This window comes from Mandrillus leucophaeus, unplaced genomic scaffold, assembly GCF_000951045.1.
Source record: "Mandrillus leucophaeus isolate KB7577 unplaced genomic scaffold, Mleu.le_1.0 Scaffold258, whole genome shotgun sequence".
Lineage (NCBI taxonomy): Eukaryota > Metazoa > Chordata > Mammalia > Primates > Cercopithecidae > Mandrillus > Mandrillus leucophaeus.
In genome coordinates, this window is record NW_012102676.1 from 509,570 (window position 1) to 536,348 (window position 26,779).

Consider the following 26,779-nt stretch of genomic DNA (forward strand, 5'->3'; position numbering starts at 1 on the left):
TACCAAAGAAATAATTCTCTGCACTGCGGTCCATACATTTCAATCCCTGTATCTTTAATCTCCTTGTTAATTCTGTCTCTTCCAGAATCGAAGCTGTAAAACTACAAATGGTTCTTAAATACAAATGGAGCCCCAGATGCAGTCCATGACTAAGATCTACCAAGAACCCCTGGACTGGCCTGCTAGCTCATGTTCTGATGTTAATGACATAGAAGGCACCCCTCCCAAGGAAATCTCAACTGCACAACACCTACTATACCCCAGTTCAGCAGAAAGTAGTTAGAGCAGTCGTCAGCCAACCTCCCCAATAGCACTTGGGTTTTCCTGTTGAGAGTGGGGACTGAGAGACAGGACTAGCTGGATTTCTTAGGCCGACTAAGAATCCCTAAGCCTAGCTGGGAAGGTGACTGCATCCACCTTTAAACACGGGGCTTGCAATTTAGCTCACACCCGACCAATCAGGTAGTAGAGAGCTCAGTAAAATGCTAATTAGGCAAAAACAGGAGGTAAAGAAATAGCCAATCATCTATCGCCTGAGAGCACAGTAGAAGGGACAATGATTGGGATATAAACCCAGACATTCGAGCCAGCAACGGCTACCCTCTTTGGGTCCCCTCCCTTTGTATGAGAGCTCTGTTTTCACTCTATTAAATCTTGTAACTGCAAAAAAAAAAAAAAAAGAAATCTGGGCTGCAGATATAAATCTGCTGATCATGGTAAATGAAATTTTAAGAAACTCAATACAAAGTACACAGATAATTTTATATGGGGAGGTGGTTAACGACGGAAGCCAGGAGTAATGTAAGAAGTGGCATCCAGAGAGGTAGGAGGAGGTCTAAGTGGTCTCGTGTAAGGGAAGAAAATAAAAGAGTTCAAGAATGACAAAAGGCCCAACAGTGCTGCCTGGAGGTCACTCAGTCTGAAAAGGGTCCATATAAGCGACTACTACAATCACGTGACTTTGACAAGAACCAAAACTCGCTGAAAATCACTCTGATAAAAATATATCATAATTAATGAAATACTAAAAGTCAATAATATGTTAGGAAATATTCAACTCCACTATTACAGTTTTAAAATGAAAATACTTATCACTTACCTAATTTCAGATATCTAGAAAACTGATGAAATTAGGTAGTTAACATTGTTAAAGGTGTATGTAAATAGGAACTCGTAATTTTTGATAAAATATTAAACATAATGTTCCTTTTGAAGACTTTTTCTCTCTCAGCTAGGTAAATGGAGATAGACATAGATAAAAATGTCTCCATCTTTTATTTAATCCATTAATCCCTTGCTAAGTAGATAAAGATGTAATTAGGTAAAAGCACAAAGATAGGTGCATACAGACACTCATAACTGTTGTTTATAATAGCAACAACTGCAAACAGCCTAAATATTCTTTTTTTTCTTTTCCCGAGAGTTTCACTCTTGTAGCCTAGGTTGGAATGCAATGGCGCGATCTAGGCTCACTGCAGCCTCCAACTCCCAGGTTCAAGGAATTTTCCTGCCTCAGCCTCCTGAGTAGCTGGGATTATAGGCACCCACCACCATGTCCAGCTAATTTTGTATTTTTAGTAGAGACGGGGCTTCTCCACATTGGTCAGGCTAGTCTTGAACTCCAGAACTCAGGTGATCTGCCCACCTCAGCCTCCCAAAGTGCTGGAATTACAAGCGTGAGCCACCACCCCCGGCCTCTAAATATTCTTTAACATCCGTTCGGCTTTAATTCTTTTTAGAATCATCCAGTATAACACTCATGGGTGTGCAAGGCAGCAACATATTGCTGAATAAATACAAATCAGCATGCATAATATCATATTTGCATAATATCATCCATTCTCCAAAGTTTATGAGGTAAAGATAGTTCCTTTTTTTTTTTTTTTGAGACAGGGTCTCGCTCTGTCACCCAGGTTGGAGTGCAGTGGCTCGATCTCAGCTCACTGCAACCTCTGCCTCCTGGGTTCAAGTGATTCTCCTGCCTCAGCCTCTCTAGTAGCTGGGATTGTTATAGGCAGCCGCCACCACGTTCTGTCAATTTTTGTATTTTTTTTTATAGAGACAGGGTTTCACCATGTTGGCCAAGCTGGTCTCGAACTCCTGACCTCAGGTGATCCACCCGCCTCAGCCTCCCAAAGTGTTGGTATTACAGGCGTGAGCCACCATGCCCGGCTGCTAAAGAGATTTCTAGAAGGGAAATAACCAAAATGTTAACAATGATTATTTTCGGGTAATAGGATTTGAGTTCAATATAGGTAGCTGTTATACTTGAATTATCTACAGTCATAATGTAAGCTCTTCATAACAATAAGAACAACAAAACTAATTCATTATGTGGTGAAAACTAGCAATGCAGAATGACAGAAGGCCTAGTAGTCAATTGGGCCATGTACCAAACAGATTGCTTGAAATAAGAGCTCAGAGAAAAAGGAATCTATGGGCAGTTCCACCTCAAGACGGAGGAATGTATGCACATTCTTTTTCAAAGCCAAGGTAGGCTGGCTTAAGCAGTGTTTTCTCAAGGAAAGACAATGATGGCACTTTGGGCAAGGCAATCTTTCATGATGTTGCATGTTCTTTGCATAGCAGAGTAGACACATACCTGCCCTCCCCTCTCAAGTCTTTTTAACAACTGAAACACTTGCACACATTTGCAAACTAAAAATTCCTGGCCTAGGAAATTCGACCATCTCTAGTGATTTACAGCTACCACAGGAACTAACTATAAGAACTCAGATCTAAAAATGACTATGAGAGGAAAAATGGGTGGTTGTTATACTTAATAAATATTAGAATCATCTACTTAATAAATAGTATTCTGAAGCCTTCTTTCCTGATGCCTCTGTTCTAAAAGGTATAGCTTTTATTTTGTTTTTACCTATCTTTAACAATTTCTAATCTTCTATCTTTAATTTTTCTACCTATACTTACAATTTAAATGATTTTTCAAAAACCAGGTTTAAACTATATTTCTTGTAAGTTTTATTTATGGATGAAATGTCATTAATTAAACCTTGGAAATTTATACACTAAGTTACAGTCTTTTGCAGAAATTACCCCTTTTATGGCCCCTCCAAAAACACTGACAGATTATGGACACATGAGAAAGGTGGCTTTTAGGAAAAGCAAAGCGGCCGACTTCATTGTAACGTTAACCAAAGTCCTCCGTCCTATGCCTCTATTAACCAATCATTACTTCACATCCGCATTAATACCATTCCAAATCATAAATCAGGTAAAAATTATAGGCTTCCATTTGTATTTCTATCCACTCTAATAAACATAAACTTATAAAGACTCTATCTTATAAGGAAATATCTCAATAGAATTAAAAATACATAAATATACTACAAGAAGCAATAATGCATGGTTTACCAAGCATACTGCCAGCCACCAGGATATCGAAGAGTGTGTCTGCATAGCGACGATAATCTAATCTTGAGCCTGTAGAGTCCAGAAATTTGGCTACAGCTTCAAGGTCATCACCAGCCTCATTAAGCCCCTGGACAAGTGTATCCCTGAAGACTGTGGGTTCGAATTTCTCTTTTTCATCTAAAATAAAACAATTCAAAATAACAGTCAAATAAATAAATAAATACTGAGAGTATAACAATCAAAACTTAAATTCTATTTTATCTAAGATAGGAAAAAACATCCACAGAGCATCGCCAAAGAATGTAGGAGAATATACAAATATAAACAAACAAATAAAGATGGTGGAGGGGAATAAGAAGGGATGTCTCTTTTAAAATAAGTTACTGCAGGCCAAGTGTGCTAGCTCACGCCTATAATCTCAGCACTTTGGGAGGCAAAGGTGGGTGGATCACCTGAGGTTAGGAATTCGAGACCAGCCTTGCCAAAACAATGAAACCCCGTCTCTATTAAAAATATAAAAAATTAGCTGGGCATGGTAGTGGGTGCCTGTAATCCCAGTTACTTGGGAGGCTGAGGTAATCACCTGAACCCGGGAGGTAGAGGTTGCGGTGAGCAGAGATCATGCCATTGCACCCCAGCCTGGGGGACAAGAGTGAAATGTCGTCTCAAAAAAATAAAAATAAATAAAAAAGAATTTATTGCAGAGTATTTAAATATTTAATAGATGCAATGAGCCATATATGTAGATCTACAGCTTCAGGACACATGTGCTAAACTTTTTGGTCTCATGATCTCTTGACACTTAAAATGTACATTTGTAATTAGGATCCCAACCAAACTTTGGAACTCTAATTCCAAAGTTTTGGATCCTAATCCAAAAACTCTTTGGAATCCTAATTCCCAAGCATTCCAAAGGGAGTTTTTGTTTATGGAGGTTCAATCTATGGATACTTATTTTAAGAAATTAAAACAAAACATCTTATGTATTTATTTAACAAAAAAATTAGTGAGAAGGAGAGTATTGTTTTATACTCTTGCAAATCTCTTTAATGATCGTACATCTTTAAACTCTAGAAAACTCTTCTGTAAAATTATGAGAGAATGTGTGAAAGATGTGAATAATATATTGGTATCATTATAAAAATGGTTTTGATTTTGTGGGGCTTCAGAAGACTGACAGGGATATAGATATGATGCAGCTTTTTTTCCTTAGCAAAGTGGATAAGACAAATACAGAGCAATCACAAAGGCACACACGAAAAGCATAAATGAGCTGTCACAGTGAAATGGACACATGAACCTACAGAAGTAGTTTGGTGTGGTGACTGGAAGTTTGGGTTTGGAAGGAGTTTTGGTCTAGACTCTAGCAAAACTTTGTGGAAGGTCGACTTGAAGCCAGGTCTTGAACAAAGCAGGGATCATACACTGTTGATAAGAAGTGAAGATCACAAACTACATGTCAGATTTGGTGGAAAAAAATTAGTGGATTAAAGGTAAAGTGTCTGTAGTTCAACTCAAAGGACATCACCTTTTTTGCCCACACACATGGAGAATAACTCTGAATGTGAGGAGAGAGGAGCAAAGGATAAACCCAAAACTTCAAAAGAAAAAATCGTATCATAGATATCTCTAGTGGTGAACGAGATACTGCAACAGAAGTGGGAGGGAGGGAAGAGAATATTACAAAAATATTTCATAAATAAAGAGTTCTTAGAAATAAAAAAATATGATAGAAAAAGTAAACAACTCAATGGAAGCATTAAGAGAAAGCTAAGATTATCTTTCAGAAACTAGAAAAAAGGTCAAAGACCTAGAAAATAGTAGCAAAAAGAGTAGAAAAAGGGCAGACCTGTCAAATATCAAAAAAAAAAAAAAAAAAATACATCTAACAGAATGAGAAAACAAAGGAAAGGAAATTTTTTGAAAAATCTCAATAAACCTCATAGAAATGAAAGATTGTTTCCAAGTACATGGCTGTCTGGGAACCCAGCACAAAGATTGAAAGTGGATTCACACAAGGTACATTGATTACTGTGAGATTTCAGAATACTGGGAACAAAGCAATTATCTGAAGTTTCTGGGGCAAACAAAAAAAAAAACAAGTGATATGTAAAAAGTATCAAGCAACTCAATTGCTCGACAGAAATACGAGACACAGAAGACATTTCTTCAGAGTTCTTAGGGAAAAGTATTTCCAGCCCAAAAGAAAAACATTTTTTTTTTTTTGAGACAGAGTCTCACTCTGTCACCCAGGCTGGAGGGCAGTGGCCCAATCTTGGCTCACCATAACCTCCACCTCCTGGGGTCATGTGATTTTCCTGCTTCAGTTTCCCAAGCGGCTGGGACTACAGGTACTAGATTTGTATCTTCAGTACAGACAGGATCTTGCCATGTTCCACAGGCTGGTCTCAAACTCTTGGCCTCAAAAGATCCACTGGCCTTGGTCTCCCAAAGTATTGGGGTTACAGGCATGAGCCACTGTGCCTGGCCCAGCCAAACTATTAATCAAGGGTAAGAGCAATATGAACATACATATACTGAAACACCCAAGGCCTCAAAAATAGATAATAACTGAAGAGTAAGTCATGAGACCCCAGGCAAGAGGGGAAAAACAAGACAGGCAATAGTACTCTTGTGGATAATGGTGAAAGGACATTTAAAGCTTTTCCTTAAGTGTTTTGTATTAAGAGATTTATACAACAAAGGGAAAGGTTAGAGTTGTCTAATTTTAAGGCACAGAAAACTAAGCCCCACCCCACTCAAGAGATAATTACATTTATTAAATCAAGCGATAACAAAATAATGTTATTTTTTAAAAATGCAGTCATTTCATAGTTCAGCTGTGAATAGCATGTACAAAGTCACAAAAATATAAACCCTAAACATTGGTGTAGCTGAAACTATGATACAATGAAAGAATAGAGAAGGACAGGAAGTATGGGGGTGGGGAAAAGTAAGCAATGAAAGAGAGCGGAATCATCATTTTCCATAGTAGAAAACGTGTATTTAATATCTCCAACAGAAAAATCAACAACTAGCCATACTATGTGCATGCATAACTTTGACACAATTAAAAGCTACATTTTAAAACCATACAGCAACTGCCTAGTTTGTACTGCTTGTAAGTGGTCTAACAGAAGGGCTGGGTTGTAAGTGGTTAACCCTAGTCACATCAGCATGAGAACGAGAGAAGAATGGCATTCCCAGTACCAGTCAGAGTCACGCAGCGTGAGATACCATAAAGACACACATAAATTAACTGGGACAATATTCATCATGAACAAGAGATAAAAAGTCCTTTTGATGCTGTAAGCAAAACATTATGCAGTCAAGAACATGCAAATGGTGACTGCAGAAAAAATATAATTAGGGTCTTGTTGTGTAGAGGGGGAGGAAAACGGATAGGAATTCTAGAGGAATACATTAGGTGGAGCAGGAGGAGGGGATAACTGTGTTTCTACACAAAAGGAACCCACTGACAAGCACAGAAAACTCCACCTCCCACTCAGGGTCTAGCCAACAGGCAATTCTCCCTCCCTGTTGAAGAAAGATACTTTCTTTCCTATAATATGAGAATGGTAGAAGTAAAACAACTACATACTGTTATATTAAGTCTTGTGACCAGTTTCCAAAATCAAATAAGGTCATTCCCACAAAGGCCCTACAACATGATTGGATGTTGATTCAGGTGGTAGAACAGATTTTGATGATTTGAAAATTACAAATGGAGGTAATGGGAAATGTAAATGGATAAATGAGGAAAAACCCAGACTATGCCAAGAATCCAAGCAGAGGACTTTGTTTTCAATTTAAGACACAACTTGAAAACTTGTTTGTAAAAGGATCTTCATTCTCCCATTCCAAAAGAATTACCAGCAAAGAGAAAAAGGAAGATAGCATACTACAGCCAAGGATATTTCAACAGTGAGCAATAAGGGTGGTAGGTCAAAATGATTACTTACAGCTTGGGAATCTTAAAAACTTATGATGGACCGATACGACTAATAATTGTTTTGCAGGCTGAAAAAAGCTCCCAGCTGCTAAAACAAACTGCCCATCAAAAGGACTAGGAAATTCCCATATAAGAAAATGGAAACAACACTAATGGAAACTTGAGAAACAAGACAACATTGGACCTAAAGAGTCTTTTTCATCTGAAAGGACAGTAAATGTAGTTTGTATTTGATTAGAGGACAGTCTAGCAGAAATACTAACAAAATTCGAATGAAAATATGCCATTGCTTCCTCGGATTTCCATTTGGCAGTTCAAGTCTCCCTTGAAGTGAGAAGGATATAATTAGGGGTCTCCAATTTAAACTGTGCTGGTGAATCATAATTGTGATACTCAAGAGTTAGTCATAATAACCCTGTACTGACACAGAGAAGAAATGGGCCTAATTCTGACACTCAAATATGCCTATACGTTAACTAACTTGCTTATTGTGGGAACTACAGTAACTAGTTAAAAGCACATTAGTGAAGTAATATAACAGCAGAACCTATATCCCTTTCTGAATATCACTGAGATGTAGCAATGAATTTTAAAATCACATATTTTCTTTTTTTCCTGTAAAATCAAATGTATTTTCTAATTTTATATATATATACATATACTCATATTTGCACATATATTTCAAGATTTAAAGGTTTACTCATTTAGTTATTAACACCACTTACTATAAAGCTAAAAGTGATTTAAAACCAATATTACATGGCTAGGAACAGTGGCTCACCATGCCCAGCCTGTAATTCCAGCACTTTCGGAGTGCTGGAATTCCAGCACTTTGGGAGGCCAAGGTGGATGGATCACTTAAGGCCAGGAGTTCTGAGACGAGCCCGAGCAACATGATGAAACTTCATGTCTACTAAAAATCACAAAAATTAGCTGGCTGTGGTGGTGCACACCTGTAATTCCAGCTACTTGGGAGGCTGAGGCACAAGAATCGCTTGAATCCGGGAGGCAGAGGCTGCAGTGAGCTGAGATTGTGCCACTGAACTGCAGCCCAGATGACAGAGTCTAGATGACTCTGTCTCCAGCAACAACAACAAAAAACATTATTACAGAGCTAAAGTCTCAGGGAGAAACCTGAGCGCATGGTCATGCTGAATGCCTGCAGTTTGACCTTTTTTTCTCTCTCTTGTTTTCGCTAATTGTAATCCAATTTTTCTAAAAATGTGCAGAAAGACCAGTTCGATTATTAAATGTTTCCTTTAGCAAAGCATAATCCAATTGCTCACAGGAGAAATTTTCATCCTTTCAGATTTCCACAAGCCACAGTAAAAAACATAATTACTTTGGAGAATATATCATAAGCGAGATGTATTTCATAAAGGAAAAGAGAATCTGATTAGAGTTCTATTACATAATGTGTCCTGCCATGACGTTTGTATTTTACTGCTAAGCAATAACGACAATGCAATAAGAAATACACTGTCATACTAACTTGGCATGCAGGAGCATTCGCTTTGCTAGGAAATGTTTCAAAGTGAAGACATATCTTCAGAAAACAGCCTATCACAAGGACCTTGAAATATCCTCAGTAGTAATTTTCCCCAGCTCTACAAAATTGCTAACCACTTATTTGATGTCAGCCCCTTCATAATAGCAAAGAAAAGTTAAGGATGAGAAATCATCAGGAGGCATTTCACTACTAAGAGGAGCAGAAAATGAGGTTGACTCCATTTTTATTCCCCCATCAGGAGTGTGGCACAAAATGGCTCAAGTGTTGCTTAAATCCCCAAGAGATATGAGTTATATAAATCCAGATCAACTGGCAAATAATATATATTTCTCAGTGGCTCTCCCTGAGTACTCCAACAGCACAATCTTGACCACCAAGTGATTCAGAGGCAAACCGGTTCTGAAGGAGAGGAAACTTTCCAGTTCTAAACTGAAGACAAACTGTAAGGGCCAGTTTACTCGCTGACTCACGTCTGCTGTTGTGCAACACATTCTGAGGCCCTCTCTTGAGCTCAGTTCCAGTGGATTAGCGTCACACTAATAAAGATGCTTGAGCTGGAGATCCAGCTCTGAGATTAACACGATCCCCCAGGGGCAGGCAATAGCAAACGTTTCTGTGCCTCATAGCTGGGCATATATTGGCTATTATCACAGGTTTCTGAACCATATTGTTCATTACTGATAAATCCTTTTAAAATCATCCATGTCCTTTTTTCCAAGACTGCTTTGAACAATAAGACAATGAATTCTGGTTAGCACTTTGTGTTTGATATCCACTTCCAGATGGCAAGGGGCAATGCAGTGGGGCACAATTTGAAAGACTAAGATGAGGACTAAATAGAGAAGTGGCTCAGGTTATACTTGCACTTACTCTTTTTATGGGGAGAGGCCAGAAATGAAAAAAATAGAAAAGGGAGAGTGCAAAACAGAAAAACTGCACAAAGTATTTTTTGGTTAATTAATTTTTTTATTTTTATTTTTATATTTTACTTTGAACATGAAGCTTCCCAGCAGACAGCACACAGTTAAATTCAGTCTTACTGCTTCCTAGTGACTCTTACAAACACTTCTGATCCAAATGATCTATTATATTGCAATTTCTTTTCTGTCTACATGACTAGACTTGTTACTTAAATGGACATAGCATTGCAAGACAACACAGGCTGCTTAGCAGTGACTGCCAAAGGCATATAAAGTCAGTTATCAATGAAATAATTTAGTCCTCCAAGATCATTACATGGGATTTTGCTCCAACATCTTTTATCTTTATACATACTACCTTAAATATTTTTCAGTAATTCCCTTCAACTTTATTTAACTTAATCACTCATATCATCTTTCCTCTTTGAAAAAGTTTCCCTATTGAGTTTCAGTTCAGCATTTTTTTTTTTTTTTTTTGAGATGGAGTTTTGCTTGTTGCCCAGGCTGGAATTCAATGGCGCGATGTCGGCTCACTGCAACCTCTGCCTCCCGGGTTCAAGCGATTCTCCTGCCTCTGCCTCCAGAGAAGCTGGGATTACAGGCATGTGCCACCACGCCCGGCTAATTTTGTACTTTTAGTAGAGACTGGGTTTCACCATGTTGGTCAGGCTGGTCTCAAACTCCCAACCTCAGGTGATCCACCTGCCTCGGCCTCCGAAAGCGTGGGATTACAGGTGTGAGCCACCAAGCCTGGCCCCAGTTCAGCTATTCTTATATCCAAGAGGACCTCTATATAATTATGCAAAACTGACTAAATATGAAATCATGTTTAAAATATTCTTGGCTTGGTGTGGTGGCTCTTGCCTATAATCCCATCACTCTGGGAAGCTGAGACAGGAACACTGCTTGAGCCCAGCTTCAACAACATAGCAAGACCTTGTCTCCACAAAAAAGTGGTTTCTTGGGTGGTTGAGGTGGGAGGAGCGCTTGAGCCCAGGAGGTCAAGTCTGCAGTAGCTGTGATGGCACCACTATATTCCAGCCTGGGTGTCAGAGCAAGACCCTATCTCAAAAAAAAATAAGCCAATAATTAATTTAAAATAAATAGGTGGATCACAAGGTCAGGAGATCGAGACCAACCTGGCCAATATGGCGAAACCCCGTCTCTACTAAAAATACAAAAATTAGCTGTGCATGATGGTGGGCGCCCGAAACCCCAGCTACTTGGGAGGCTGAGGCAGGAGAATTGCTTGAACCCAGGAGGCGGAGGTTGCAGTGAGACGAGATGGTGCCACTGCACTCCAGCCTGATGACAGAGTGAGACTCCGTCTCTAAATACATACATACATACATACATACATACATACATACATAAATGTCTTTATACAGGCCAGGTGCAGTGGCTCACATCCACAATCTCAGCACTTTGGGAGGCCAAGGGAGGAGGACTGCTTGAGGCCAGGAGTTCAGGACCATGTCTGTACAAATTTTTTTTTTTTAATTAGCCAGGTGTGGTGGTGTGCACCTATAGCCCCAGCTACTTGGGAGGCTGAGGTGTAAGGACCACTTGAGCCCAGGTGTTTGAGGCTGCAGTGAGTTATCATCACACCACTGCACTCCAACCTGGGTGACAGTCAAGACCCTGTCTCTAAAAAAATGTAAAAAATATTATTTACACAAAAAGAATGCTAAGATGAACGTTATAAAAGACAAAAGTCACTCACACAAATAGAAATTTCACCAGTCATCATCAACATGGGTCTATAACTACCCTTACCACAATGAAAGACACTTGAAAATATGGTTTTTAAGGTGAATTTAGGGCAGTAGATTTATTTTGACTTCCTCATTTCTGAAAAATTAAGAAACTCTTCAATATCTCACTTCCTAATTTACTTTTTATTTTATCATCTTTGCCATCAACGTTTTCATAAAACGACAAAGAAAGCAAAAATCAAATACAATGCTAACGTCAAAACCAGTGAAATTCACCAATTGCCTTCATAACCTCACATGAAAGTAAGACAACCTGAACAGAGATATCTATCCCATTCTGTAGCGTAGGCCAATTAAATAACTTGTCCAACAAGTAACTAGAAGTTCTATGGTTTCACTAAAGCACGTCAGATTCTACACTCAGAGCTCAAATGAGTAGAATCAGTGAGGTTGGGAGAAACAGGAATCATTCAGCTTCTTCTCCAATCTTACATTTTGGTTACAACTTTAAACACACACACACACAACCTACCCCTTTTCCGAGTTTTGAACCGCTGGCCTGTTAGCACTGGCTTCTGATGCTTATTCATAAAATTTCTGAAAACAAAGAAAATAAAGATTATGTATTTCAAATAAGCAGTTTATATGAAAAAAATATGGGCAATAAATTTGGTTGAACATATGTTTAACCTCTCTCATTACTGAATATGCCTTTTATTTTTTAAATTGAGACAGAGTCTCGCTGTCGCCCAGGTGGGAGTGCAGTGGTGTGATCTCAGCTCACTGCAACCTCCGCGTCCCGGGTTCAAGTGATTCTCCTGCCTCAGCCTCCCGAGTAGTTGGGACTACAAGCGTGAGCCACCACGCCTGGCTAATTTTTGTATTTTTAGTAGAGACGGGGTTTCACCATGGTGGCCAGGTCTTGAACTCCTGACCTTGTGATCCACCTGCTTTGGCCTCCTGAAGTGCTGGGATTACAGGCGTGAGCCACGGCGCCTGGCATAAATACACTTTTAAAAATGAGATCTAATTTTAACTCAGACTAGCCAAAATTTTAAAGTTTACCAATACTCAGCGTTGGCAAAGGACACAGGAAAAACCACCACAGACACCAACTTTGATGTAAAGGTTAAACTCCATGAGGAAAATTTCGGTGAGTATCTATAAATATTTACAGGGGCATAACCTTGGTCCAGCAATACCTTATCAGGAATTTATCCTATAGTTATGTTCACACAAGAATGCAAATATACTTGTATATGTAAAAGGATTTAGTTGCAGCATTGTTTTCAGTTGCAGCATTGTTGTATACATAAAAGTGGAACATGAAATGTCCTCAAATAAGCTATAATGTAGCCACCAAGTGGGACACCATGAAGCTTATGAAAGCATGAATTAGATCTAACTGTACTACATTTCTGATCCTGGCTACCTTTCTGACTATATATGTATATTCAATACACATCTTGTCTCATCGCTCATTGAGTTCCAGTCACATTGATCTCTTTGTTCTTCTTCCAATAGGCCAGATAAGGTGTGGCTTCTGAGGCTCTGTTCCTGCCTCTCTTTCAGGAAAGATCTTCCCCAGCTGTCCACATGGCTATCTCCTTGCAATCATTCAAATGTATCCCTGAAAAGGGAGGTCTTCTCTGACCATCTCCACCAAAGTGGCCCGTTGTCAATAGCTCTCCTTACCTAGCTTTATTTTTCTTTAGCAGTGCCTGTCATTTTATTATTATCTCTTTGTCTAGGGTCTATACCCCCAATGAGTGTAACCTCCACTAGGACAGGAACCTTGTAGGTTTTTATTCCATAGAGCTCCTTTAGCTCCTCCATTCTGCACCTTTTACATTGAGCAAAGTATAAACATATAATAAATACTTTTCAAATAAGTTGCTGGACTGATATGGAAAGATGCTCAAGGGATAATGATAGTGGAAAAAAGCAAGCTGAATAAAAGAATGTAAAGTATTTGGTTATAAGGAGGGTGTATAGAATATATGGTTTTCTATGCAACAACAATTTAAGAAGGATAAAGAAACTATTAATAAATTTTTTATTTTTTGGTTTACCTTAATGGACAGGGATTTGAGTACTTCATACTATTTTACTGGATTTAATACACAATTTAAAAAATGTAATATTATCTTTGAAAAAATGTAAGGCCTGCTCCACAAGACTTCTTAAAAATTGAGAATATGCTTGTTGATATACATATCATAAACTGAAAGTATGTCTAGATTGCTTCAATTATGAAGGCCAAATATTCAATATAACATGCATTACTCAAGCAAATTATTTAATTACCTTCCAAAGATTTTAGCATTCATTTGAAAATGTCTAGATTTCCTTAATTACTTATGCCAGCAAACAATAACAAATTTACATTATTCAAGTAATTTAATTACTCCTGAAAGTTTGTTTAAATCCTTAAGAACATGAAAAAAACTATTTATGTACCAAATATTCCTTCTTACTGCATAAAAGAGAAACTTGTAGCTTCACATAATAAAAAATCTGTTTATTATTGAAAACTTCAAGTTAATCATTATTTTAGAAGGGAAACTAATTAAAAGTCACATAAAAACACAAAAAGTAATTACATGGTTTGAGAAATAATTTTTATCAACCCTATAAAATAAAATGAACTTAATACATCACGCTTGGAGATACAAAGGTTATTAAGCCAGAATCCATGCCCTCGAGAAACTCATTGGGAGGGATAAAATTCTAACATTTGCAACACAATGTAATAGTTCAAACAGCAGAAACACAGACCAGTGCAAGAATAAAGTGATTGCTTATGTGTATGGGGCAACAGCAACATATTGAAATCATTACAAATTCTATAAACTTAATCAATGAATTCTCATTTCATTTGATGGATGTTGAAAACAGAGCTTCTAATGCATCATTTATATTCACTGCAAAAGTTTCATTCAGAAACTTTCCTGCTGGCATTATAAACAGATTCACTCTGGATCAGCCAATACTTTATTGTTGCAAAAGTGATGATGATATACATATTATTGTCTCCATATCTTCCATACAAAATGTATTTGTGTTAGCAAAGAAAAATATGTGTCAAAGAATTTGGGTGTTGGGTCTTGTACCAAGATGCAAAAAGAATGTAGCTCAACTAGACAGAAATCTCTCCAGCAGATTTCTCTGCCAAAGATGTTTTTCTTCTTTCTTTCCGTCCTTCCTTTTTCTTTCTCTCTCCTTCCTTCCTTTTTTTTTTTCTCTCTCTACTTCCTTAGAGATGAGAGTGTTACTATGTTGACTAGGGTGACTTCAAACTCCTGGACTCAAGCAATTCTCTCATCTCAGCCTCTTGAGCAACTGGGATTACAGGCACACACCACTGTTCCAGGCTAAAAATGGTTTTTAATTTGTAATTTCAAAAATTCTAAAGTGTGAGTCCCTCCTAAAAGTTTTATTTTGGGGTTTAGAATACAAACTCATGGAATTCCCTAATTAACTCTCTGCACCTTGTTTCTATTATTTCTGTTAATGGAGAAGTACCACCAAACATAGCATATGAAAGAATTACTCTATTTTCAAAATCTTTAGCTTTTATACTTACTTCCTTTCTAAGCATAAAAGTTTGTTTCTTTATAACCCAGCTATGTGGGCTTACTTTTCATACCCTCGATATGTTCCATGTGCACAAACACATAACATGCAAACATAAAAATGTACGCAAAGACTTTGATATAACAACCAAAATTAGAACAAACAAACAAAAACTCACCCACTGGTGGTGACAGACTAAATGAAGATATTCTGCTCTCCAAGAGTGTCTATCCTTTAGCTGTTACTATTTGGAGCAGAGGCCCCGCTTCCCTCTAAATTTAGCTCTTCATGCTACACTATAATCTGCTCCAGTAAGGGTCAGCCTTTATAAGGTACTCACTGAGCCCTTATAAAAGCCCTGGCCTAAGAGAAGCAAGGACACTTTGAATAAGAAACTGTTAGCTTCAACCTAGGAAAATAACAAAGAAACAGTAACAATGACAGTTCTATTAGGCCAATGTCAAAGGCTGTTAGTACACTGCCCTACAATGTAGTTTCAAATCTAATAACTAAAAATACATAAGTTTAAAAAAATAAAAGTTTAACAGTATCCTCAGAGAGAAATCCCTGTGGGGTACAACCTATGCATCAAGACAATTTGGATTCTGTTTTAAAAACTATAAGCCACACACAAAATACGCACATATTCTACCAAAATGGAACAGTTCCATGGTTTAAAATAATATTAAAATTGTATGTAAAATGGTAAACAAAATGGACTTAAGTATTTCACATGTCATCTAAGAGACTACATTTCTTGGATAGTCCATATAAAGAGTAAAAGAAGGTTATAAGAATACTAAAATGATCCAATCAATCAAATATTTAGAAACTTGATACTATATTAATGAATTGAACACTTTTGCAAAAATTCCCATTTTAAGTGTAAATTGAGAGGTTTTTAGGTCTAACCTATTACATCTATTTCTGTTACCTACCTCACTCTGTTAATCTTCTAACTGTCCTAGCATCTTTTTCAAATTCGGTCCCTTAACTCTGGGCTCAGGTGTAACAATGAGCCACATTGGCACAGGTGCATCTCATGGCAACTGTGCACTAATCCTTCCAGTTGCCCACCCCACCTTAAGTGGATTAGCACCTTCGATGTAAACAGATCAGTCTTACCTGGGACTCTTCTTTACTTCTCTCCATTTTGGAAAGGAACTGATCTACCAGAAGACTTACCTTCTAGTTGTCCCTACAAGGGAATGACTGCTCCTGTCTAATTATCCAGCACTTTGGTCTTAGATTCTATTTTTGACTGTTCTTGTCTGACTCATCTTTGAACTATGATAACCTGCCTTACGTAACATGCTATATTACTAACATGTGCTATGCATATGTTATTCAAACAACTTTAACTTTATGAGCATATATACTCTAAAGCAGGGAATACAACATTTTTTGTAAAGAAAATATTTTACTCTCTCTGTGGGATATAAGGTTTCTGTTCCAACCACTCAATTCTGCTGTTACAGTGTGAAAGTAGCAATGGACAATGTGCAAACAAATGGTCATGGCCGTATTCCAATAAAACTTCATATTAACTCAAGTCGTAGACTAGATTGGACTCCCAGGAGGTCCTTTGTGAACTCCTATTCTAGAGCAGTGTATCCAATAGAAGTGACTGTGATGATGGAAATGTTCTATATCAGCACTATCTAATATGGTAGCCACTACTGATCCCTTGAAATGTGGCTAGTGACTAGAGAAATAAATGTTTAATTTTATTTTATTTCCATTAACTAAATTTAAACAGTGTGGCTAATAGTTATGTTGGGCCATGCAATTCTTATGTCCCAAAACACTTAAATTTGATACAAAGGTAAAAATAAATCTAAAGAATAGAAATTTTTAATTAATATTTTTCAAATAAAGTAGCTCTAAGAGTATTCTGCACATATTTCAAAGCCAGGTGGCCATAGTGAGGAAAAAAGAAAAATTACCGCATTTCAAAGTAATATTCTGTGTGCAGTCAATATTGTTTAAGACTTGAGGGAAAAAAGACTTTTTTTTTTTTTTTTTTTAATATGGAGTCTCGCTCTGTCACCCGGGCTAACAGGTAGGGGTGTGATCTCTGCTTACTGCAGCCCTAACCACCTGGGCTCAAGAGATCCTCCCAAGTAGCTGGGACTACAGGCATGCCAGCAGGCCCAGCTAATTTTTTATATAGTTTGGTAGAGAAGGAGTTTCCCCATGTTGCCCGAGATGGAAAAAAAAGACTTTGGAGTCTAAAAATTATAGGGCAACAATATCATTCCCAAAGTATAAAATGTTTCATAAAGATATAATAACAACACACAAAACTCAGTAAAATTGAGACTTCACTGCAGTGTTCTCATGAAGTACTTTGTATTTAATAACAAGTTTCAAGAATTACCTTTTATTCTATATTTTAAATGAGTAAAATTATCTACTATTAAAATAAACTTTAAAAATTACCCATATCTATACAGCATTTTCCTTTCCATTAATGCTAAAATTAAAAGAACAAGCAATATAAAATCCTTTACAGAAAATAAACGAATCCAGGAGTCTTTTGGGTTAATAACATTGTATTATCATTTTCTCCAAAGAAACAAAAAATAATTAAATTGGTTTTAAAAGTTTAAATTATTGACACTCTAAGCAATAAACTAACTATATGCCTATAATAATAACACTAACAATTCGTTGCCTGAAATAACATTAGCTTGTTTAATATCCTTATCATGATTTTGTAACAGGCTCTGCCTACTCAAAATCACTCAGCCAGTACAAAAAGCTTAATTACCAACAAATACTATGAAAGTTGTAGTATTTATAACAATTTTAAAAAATTAAAATTCAAAAATAGCTGATAGTCCAGCTCTAAGGGAAAAATAAAGTCAAATGCTCTTTTTCCTAATATAAAAATATTGCTGTTGGCCAGAAGCAGTGGCTCATGCCTGTAATCCCAGCACTTTGGGAAGCCGAGGAGGATAGATCATGAGGTCAGGAGATTGAGACCAACCTGTCCAACATAGTGAAACCCTGTCTCCACTAAAAATACAAAAATTAGCCAGACATGGTGGTGCACTACTTGGGAGGCTGAGGCAGGAGAATCACTTGAACCCAGGAGGTGGAGGTTGTAGTGAGCCGAGATCGCACCACTGCACTCCAGCCTGGGCAACAAAGCAAGACTCCGTCTCAGAAAAAAAGAAAAAAAAAAATATATATATATATAGTTATCATATCCCTATTCCTTTCATTCTTATCCTGAATAATATAAAAGAACAAAAATAACTTTTAAAAAAAAAAGCATTAAACAGGGTCAGGCGAGGAATTCCAGCAATTTGGGAGGCTGAGGCAGGAGGATTGCTTGAGCTCAAGAGTTGGAGACCAGCCCAGGCAACATGGCGAAGCTTGGTCTCTTAAAAAATAATAAAAAAAAAAAATTTAAAGTATAGTCTCCTCAAAAATGTATATATTTTCCAGTGACGAACTTTAATGGTGGACTCTTTACTTGCACCAACTATCTACCTTATGAAGAGTTATTAAAGCCCAAATAACTTGTGTCCTGTGAAGAGAGCACTTCAAGTTAAATGTTAATGTAAGTCTCCTTTAATAAAACATAAAGGCACCATGATAAAGTTTTCATTTTATTATACTTCCAAAACCACTTTACACCTTAAACTAATTAGTAGACCTAAGTCGTAAATGCTTGTTTTTAAAATTTCCTTTTAAATAAAAATAAAAATATTACAAAAATTACATTTTAAATATCCGTGTAGAAACAATTTAAGGCAACTACACAATGTCACTTACTTTATCTCAGTGAAGCTTTTTTCAAAAACTTTTAAGAAGTATAAATTAATTCCTAAAATCCTTCCGCTCTAGGAGTCACTTCCTGGTCTCTAGTTAATGCAATTCTACTTTTCTAAGAGGCCCCTTAAGGCATGTGCATTCCTTCCTCTGGGCCCTTGCACTTTCCCCAGATGAGTTATCTCCCAGGCCCTGCCCTTCCCCCAACAGCTGGCCAGCTCATTCAATCTTCCAGATGGTCTAATTTTGCTGATGTCATTCTTATGTCTTTCAACACTCAGAAAGACATAAACACATCTACACTACCCACATCGTAGCATACTTTGGCTTTTAGAAAACCCATCCCTCAAATATAATGTTTCAGGGTACTTTAACAAAATGCCCTAAAACCTCTGCCCTCGATAAGTTAACACCCTTAAGTCTGAAATTTCAATGAAGTGCTGAGGTTGAGAAACCCTACTGTAGAGAGAAAACAATGGTGAGCAAAGCCAGAGATGGTCCCTGCTCTCAAGGGCTGAAAATTCTGCACCCAGGTCTAAACACACCCGTGGCAACTAAGCATGTTTTCATTGAACTACTTACTCGTATTTGCCAAACACTGGTGTCACATTTTAGAAAAAACAAAGTTTATCACTGAATAGATAGTCATATCTCAAACCAAAAGTACAGTTAGAATGTACAAAATACATGTTTCCCAGTCTCTGATACTAACAATTTATTTCTGAAATTGGTAATTTTACATCTTATGCAATTCAGTGGGAGGGCAGAGGATAGGCAAGAATACGGGCTTTAAAGAGAGCAGAGAAAGAAGCTCAATACCAGCAAACTTTTTCTACTTTAGGGTATTGCATCAATGGAAACAAAAACAAGATGGAAAAGCGAAATTTTAATATACAATGTGTGACTTAAAAATGAAATTGTCTCATTTCTATGACTTTGAGAAAACAATGACATGCTCTGTAGATACAGCAAAATGCAATATTCCATATACATGATGTGATCTTGGCTACGTAAAACACACTCACATCCAGTGATGGTCAACATGAGTAGTGGGTTCAAGGCACCTTTTATTCTTCTTACCTATTCTTGTCCATATTTTCTGTAATATAAATACATATCCTTTTTATAATTAGAAAAATGTATATACTTAAGTGAAAAGGCTTTAAACTCTTTTGACGTTCAAACCAATTCTCAAGGAGTCACAAGCAATACTAACATTTTTGCATAAAAAGATATGTGCCACAGGATCTAAATATCACTCCCTACTGAGAGAAACCAAGGTTCGTTGGATAAATGGCTGATTCCAAGGTTGGAGCAGGGGAGATTCACTACGATCCTGGGATGTCTTGTGTCAGAAAATTCACAAGTGCCTTAAAAAAAATCAAGCTAAAACAAAACAAGAGCAGTCTTGAGGACAATTCCACTGGCCTAGCCCGGGGCAATTTGAGGACCCAAATAATTAAGGACAATAGCTAATAACCCATTCAACAAAATACAAACCCACAGGTCCATGCTCATAACTTTTTGGTTCATTTGAAAGAAAACAAATTTTTCAGTACACAAGGAAAGGGAAGGAGGTGAAAGATTTTCTTTCAGTAGAATGTCAACTAATAAACAGAGAATGAAATATTGAATTAGAAAATTGCAACAATTAAATAAAAAATTGATTCATGCAAGAGTAATCAATGTATGCTAAACCTATATGGGTGGGTAGGTGGGTGGGTGTGTGTGTGTGTGTGTGTGTGTGTGTGTGTGTGTGTCTGTGCTGGGGAGTGCTTGATGATCAACAGGATACTTACATAGCCTTCAAGCATCTTCACATAAAATTTTTTAAAAATATATAACTACACATTGGAGAAACAAGACAACACCTTAACCAAAGGACAACATACAATCACTACAACTTCAGATGTTTTACACTTAGAAGGACATATTGCTCATGTGGTACTCTAGACAAAAGCACATGATCTGAAGAGCTAATCATGAGGAAATAGATGTATATCTAGGAACATTCTCCAAAACAACTGGTCTGTATTCTTCATAAATGGCAACATCTTTCCAAAACAAAGGCTTAAGAACTGTTCCAGGAGAATTAAAGGGGCGTTGCCGAATGCAATACACATTCCTCGACTGAATGCTGTACTGGGAAAAAATATTTATGTATATATATAGTGGTTCATATACACACACACACACACACACACACACACACACATATACATACAAATATATGACAGTATGGCGACAACCTAAGAAGTTGGAGTATAGAGATAAAATTATGGTATCTATGTTAAAATTTACTGACTTTTTTTTTGCACTGTGGTTCTGTAGGAAAAGTATCTTACTTTTACAGAATAAATACTGAAGAAATAAGGGATAAAGGCAGAAAGTGTATGCAACCTACTCTCAAATGATTAAGACATAAAATTGATTATGTATACATAGAACCCTGAAGCAATGGCAAACACAGGAAGCCATATGTATTTAGGGCTGGGCATGGTGGCTCAGGTCTATAATCCCAGCACTTTGGGAGGCAAATATCATATGATCTCACTCATGTAGAAACTAACGTTGGTATCATAGAAGTAGAGAGTAGAATAGTAGTTTCCCGGAGACAGAGGAGAATAGGAGTGAGGTGGGGATGGGGAAAGACTGGTGAACAGGTACAGAGTTACAGTTAGGAAGAATAAGCTCTAGTGTTCCATTGCACAATAGAGTTATTATAGTTAACAATAATGTATCATATGCTACAAAAGAGCTAGAAGAAAGGATTTTGATTGTTCTTACCACAAAGAAATGACGTGCTCGATGTAATGAATATGCTAATCACCCTGATTTAATTATTACACAATGTATATGTGTATGGAAACACCACACTGTACCCCATATATAAACAGTTACTATATGTCAGTTAAAAACAAAACTTTAAGAAACTATTCAACAAATTATTTTTTCTACAAAGTATTTTAAATACATTTATCAAAGCAATACACGTAAACACAAAATGTTATATAGTATCTTAAAGTAATTTAAAAAAACATTTTCCAGCATTTACCCATCAAAGTAATTTCTTCCTTCAATAAAGAAAGACTACAAACTAATAATGCTTCCATTAATCAAAACCCCTTTTAATTAACAGATTTATGAACCTGTTCTAGAATTTCCTCTAGAGTCTATAGAGCATTCTTTTGATTATCCTCAATGATGAGAAATTTCCTTGTTTGATAGAAGATTTAATTTTAGAAAATTGCCAGAGATCATTCAGAGTCTAATCCATTGAAAAAAGTAGGTGGCCACTTTGAAGCTATCTGGTGTGTCTAACCAGGTTTTTATAACAAAATACTGAAAAGAAGCAAAAAAGTAGGTGATTAGGCTGAGAAATAACAGCATCTTTAATTGAAAATGAGAGGTAACCTTTAAAAATGACTGATTATAAGGTTAGCTTATCATGTATATTATAGAATATTTAAGGAAAAATTAGGAAAAAACCTATCAGCCTAACTTTCAGTAACGACCACTGTTCACATTTAAACATAGTATATATAGGCTGGGCACGGTGGCGCATGCCTGCAATCCCAGCACTTTGGGAGGCTGAGACCGGTGGATCACCTGAGGTCAGGAGTTTGAGACAAGGCTGGGCAACATGGTGAAACCGTGTATCTACTGAAAAAAAAAAAAAAAATTAGCCAGGCATGGTGGTGCACGCCTGTAATCCCACCTACTTGGGAGGCTGAGGCACGAGAATCACTCAAACCCTGGAGGCAGAGGTTGCAGTGAGCCAAGATCGTGCCACTGTACCACAGCCTGGATGACAGAGCCAAGACTCCGTCTCATAAATAAATACATATCCTCCGTTTTTGGTTTCTTTTTTTTTTTTTTGGTGGGGAGGGTTACGTACAGAAAAATATTAAAATTCAGTTCTACCATCATTTCTCATATTATGCTAAAGTACAATTTAAAAAATGATTTGCATTTGGACTTGGAGTTATATAAGTTGATTCAGTGATATCCTCTAGAATCTTTATTTTAAAAGTCATGCGTTCCACTGCATCACTTTAGGAAAAGCCGAAACTCTAATAGAGAGGGAAATGTCCTTGAAATTTGTTAATAATATTATAATTTTAAGCTTAGAAAAAAAAGCAAGATGGTCTCTATATTACTATTCTTACTTTTTGAGACAGAGTCTTACTCTGTCTCCCAGGCTGGAGTGCAGCAGCACAATCTTGGCTCACTGCAAACTCCGCCTCCCTTGGATTCTCGTGCCTCAGTATCTCAAGTAATTAATTTTTGTATTTTTTTTTAGTAGAGATGGGGTTTCGTCATGTTGGCCAGGCTGGTCTGGAACTCCTGGCCTCAAGTGATCTGCCCACCTCAGCCACCCAAAGTGATGGGATTACAGGCATGAGCCACCATGCTCGGCCAGTCTCTATATTATTTTAACGAGTCTTTAAAACTATAAAGTAATAATACACTGATGGCAAAAACAAAACAAAATCAATCAATCAAACAAACAAAAAACCCCAACACAGTACAGAAGGGTAGTGCTCCACCCAATCTTTCACTCCTGACCTTATATCCCAGCCCCACTCCATGGAGATAATAATTTAAACCCTTTAACATCATCCTATGTAACCTTTTAGAAAATGCCTATGCATTCGAGATTTTCACCTCCACTGAAGACAAAAGTAATATTAATGAGTCTCCTCATCTCCAATGTTCCTTCCTCCAGAAAAGTGCTTTCTCATTGGAAGATGTCTAACTATATGTTGAGCTTTACGTAGTAGAGGAGAAAGATGATTTTATATGAGATTTACTTTCCACCTAGAGGAAAGGAGCTATGGACAGCACACACAACACCGGCCTTGCTAACTGAGGCAAGGAAAACCAGGAGATGAAAATCAGCAAGGAGTGGAGTGGCAATGCCAGAGAGCAAGTTAGTTTATGAAAAACATAAAACTGATAGGAGTGTTGGTGACTATTAGTCCAATGGGAAGTCAGAAGAAAAGTTACTAGAGTAAAAGGGTGTTGAAGTGTTTGCCTCTCTTCAGAGGATTTTTAATCAAGGAAAAGGGGAAAATAAAATCTTCGGAAAAAATAAATAAATAAAAAGAAAAGAAAGGCCTAGACTGGTAACCAGTGAGAGAATTTTGTTTGGAGCAATTGCTTAAAAACCGTAATAATGGGCCTTCAGGAAGCTCAAAGGTGGTGGTGGGCATGAGTCCAAATATTTGCTCACTTACTAGTTCTCTCAACCAAGGAACTCCCATCCTCCCAGAAGGAGACCTGCCCAAGCCTGTCTAGCAGGTGAAGCCTTATTTGAAGGGCTACACACACACACAACGTTACTTTCCATATGCATGCTTATTACACAATGAGAGCATGAACTGGCTAGAAATGCCAAGCCATGCTATCGGACTGGATTCCCTGACACAACTTTATAGAAGTGGACCATACAAAGTCAAATTAAAGGAAATAAAAAAGAATTAGGACAGAGCTACAAGTTCTCTCAATCATACATTTTAAAAAGGTTTAAGTGAGGTATGGTGGCTCACGCCTGTAATCCCAGCACTTTGGGAAGCCAAGGTGGGTGAATTACCTGAAGTCAGCTGTTCAAGACCAGCCTGGCCAACATGGTGAAACCCCGTCTCTACTAAAAAATACAAAAATTAGCCAGGCATGGTGGCAGGCGCCTGTAATCCCAGCTACTCAGGAGGCTGAGACAGGAGAATCACTTGAACCCAGGAGGTGGAGGTTGCAGTCAGCTGAGATCGCACCATTGCACTCCAGATTGGGCAACAAGAGCAAGACTCCGTCTCAAAAAAAAAAAAAAAAAAAAAGGTTTAAACCTCAAATATAGTAGGTCTGGTACTAGTCAATAGGGATGCAGCAAGCACTAAATCAGGCAAGTTTCATGGAGGTCACTTTCTAGCAGGTGGAGCTTTGTTTCAAGTATTGCACAATCGGGCAGAACAAGTTAGCAAGCATGGATGGTCTCCAGTATGTTTAAAGACAACAAACGATGCATTTGAGTTGCAGTTGTGTTTATTAACGTTTTAATAATTAAGTGCGTTTTTTTTTTGTTTGTTTTTGTTTTCGTTTTTTACTTTTTAACTTACAAGTGGCATTCATGCAGAACGGAATACTTTGAAAACCAAGGATTTAAGCCCAGTCCCTAAGCTAACCCTCAGATAAGGCACTGAGATGTCAAACCACTTGGCTGAGGTCAGGAATTCCATTTTAGCATTGGTAAGACAGTGGAGATCAAAGCAGAGAGATCCCTGCCCATCTGGAGCTTATGTACATGGAAGAGTTGGGGCCAGAACCTGATCCACTGTCTCCACTCAGTGCATTTTCCAGGGAGCCAACTAAAGCTGCTGCAATGTCTTAGAGAATTATTTATATGATTCTCGAAGGCAGCTTTTTCATTATTTGCCTCATAAATTTTATAGTTTAGAATTAGATGGAGTAGAGCATAAATATTAAAGTTGGGTTCACCACTTGGATAAATTGAATTAGCATATGTTACTTCCAAAATACCAAAGAGTTCTCCAAAGAGTTCTATTAAGGGGGGGAAAAAAGGTATTTATCTTTAGAGAGAGAATTTAACAATACTGCCTCTTAGGGACACACAAATATTAGAAAATTTATGGCACCATAATTTCTAGCACTATAGGATACAGTTTTTAAATTGTTTCCTGCAGAAGCTCAACTCTAACAAAAACACAATCTTCACACTCCCAAATACTAACACCGCATCCTTTTCCTCCAGCCAGCAGTTTCCTCTGCACCAACAACCAGGGGTTCTCTTTCCTGTTTATAATAGTACCATTCAATTACCTTGTACACTGAGAAAAACATAAAACATTTTTTTTCTTCTTAGAAATGACTATAAATCCAGGTTAGTTTGAAAAGCATTAAAGTCTTCTGTGCGGATTATAAAAAGGATGACAGTAGAATATCATCCAATAGTAGCTTATGATATATTCTCTACAGTGCTGTTATCCCTTATTATTCATCTCTGCCCCAGGGCTTTCCTTGAGACTTATTTAGAAGTCCTCAAAAATAACAGTACACCTGTTATATTTTTTACAGTTCTCATCTAGCATAAAAATAAGTTGAGATGTGAAAAGAAGATATAATTCTACATCTGACACAAAAAATAATTCTACATCTTAAGTTACTGTTTTCCTGCTAAAATATTAATATTTTCAGAATTAAAAGGATTAAAGATAGCCAAAGGATTATACTATCTTAAATATTAATACAGCACTTTATTCTTTCTTATTGTCATTATACTTTTTTCCTTTCATTTTTGACATAAACTTAAAAAACATCAATGGAAACACCTATTGCTAAAAATCAAGACAGAATAATGAAAACATCTTTTTGGCATTTAACAAAGAATGGTTCATTCAATGAATATCCAAACCTTTATTTTCAAAATAGTTTACAAATATGACTATCTGAACATTTTTGCAACTCTTCACTGAATACATGCCAAATTTAGAACAGGGCAAATCATTCCATTTGGCACCTAACTGTCCAAAAGATACTTGCTAAAGAGTGCCATGGCCTCCATACACAGACATGAGTGAGTTAAGAATGAAAAGTATTCTTGTTTATGACCTGCTAATATTGGTGGATTTCATATTAATTAAATATTCTTTTAAAATCCCAAAGTCTAGGATGACATGCTATAAAGGACATTTAATATAGCTAAAACACAATAAAAAAATTTAAACATCAAAAAGTAAGTTTAAAAAATTGCACAAATTATAAAGTAGGTGTCAGAGTAAGTACTCAGCTAAGCAAACATTGAGTAAGAACCTACCAGTCACACCCTATCCTGGGCCTGCTCCTAGTTTTCCTAGACTAATATACTTATCCTAACAGTGCTGACATTGCTTAAAACAGTTTTGGTACTCTTTTTTTTTTGAATGCCTTCTGA

General features: G+C 37.1%; 1 protein-coding gene across 1 annotated transcript in view; it reads right to left on the minus strand.

Annotated features, from left to right (window-relative positions):
* The window catches only part of BZW2 (basic leucine zipper and W2 domains 2), a 79,539-nt gene that overhangs the window by 48,198 nt on the left and 4,562 nt on the right, over nucleotides 1–26,779 (minus strand). Inside the window, exons 2-3 of the mRNA XM_011983943.1 lie at nucleotides 12,005–12,069; nucleotides 3,376–3,552 (exon numbers count right to left, since the gene is read on the minus strand). Coding sequence (XP_011839333.1) covers nucleotides 3,376–3,552; nucleotides 12,005–12,069 — 242 coding nt within the window. The remainder of the gene's footprint in view (nucleotides 1–3,375; nucleotides 3,553–12,004; nucleotides 12,070–26,779) is intronic.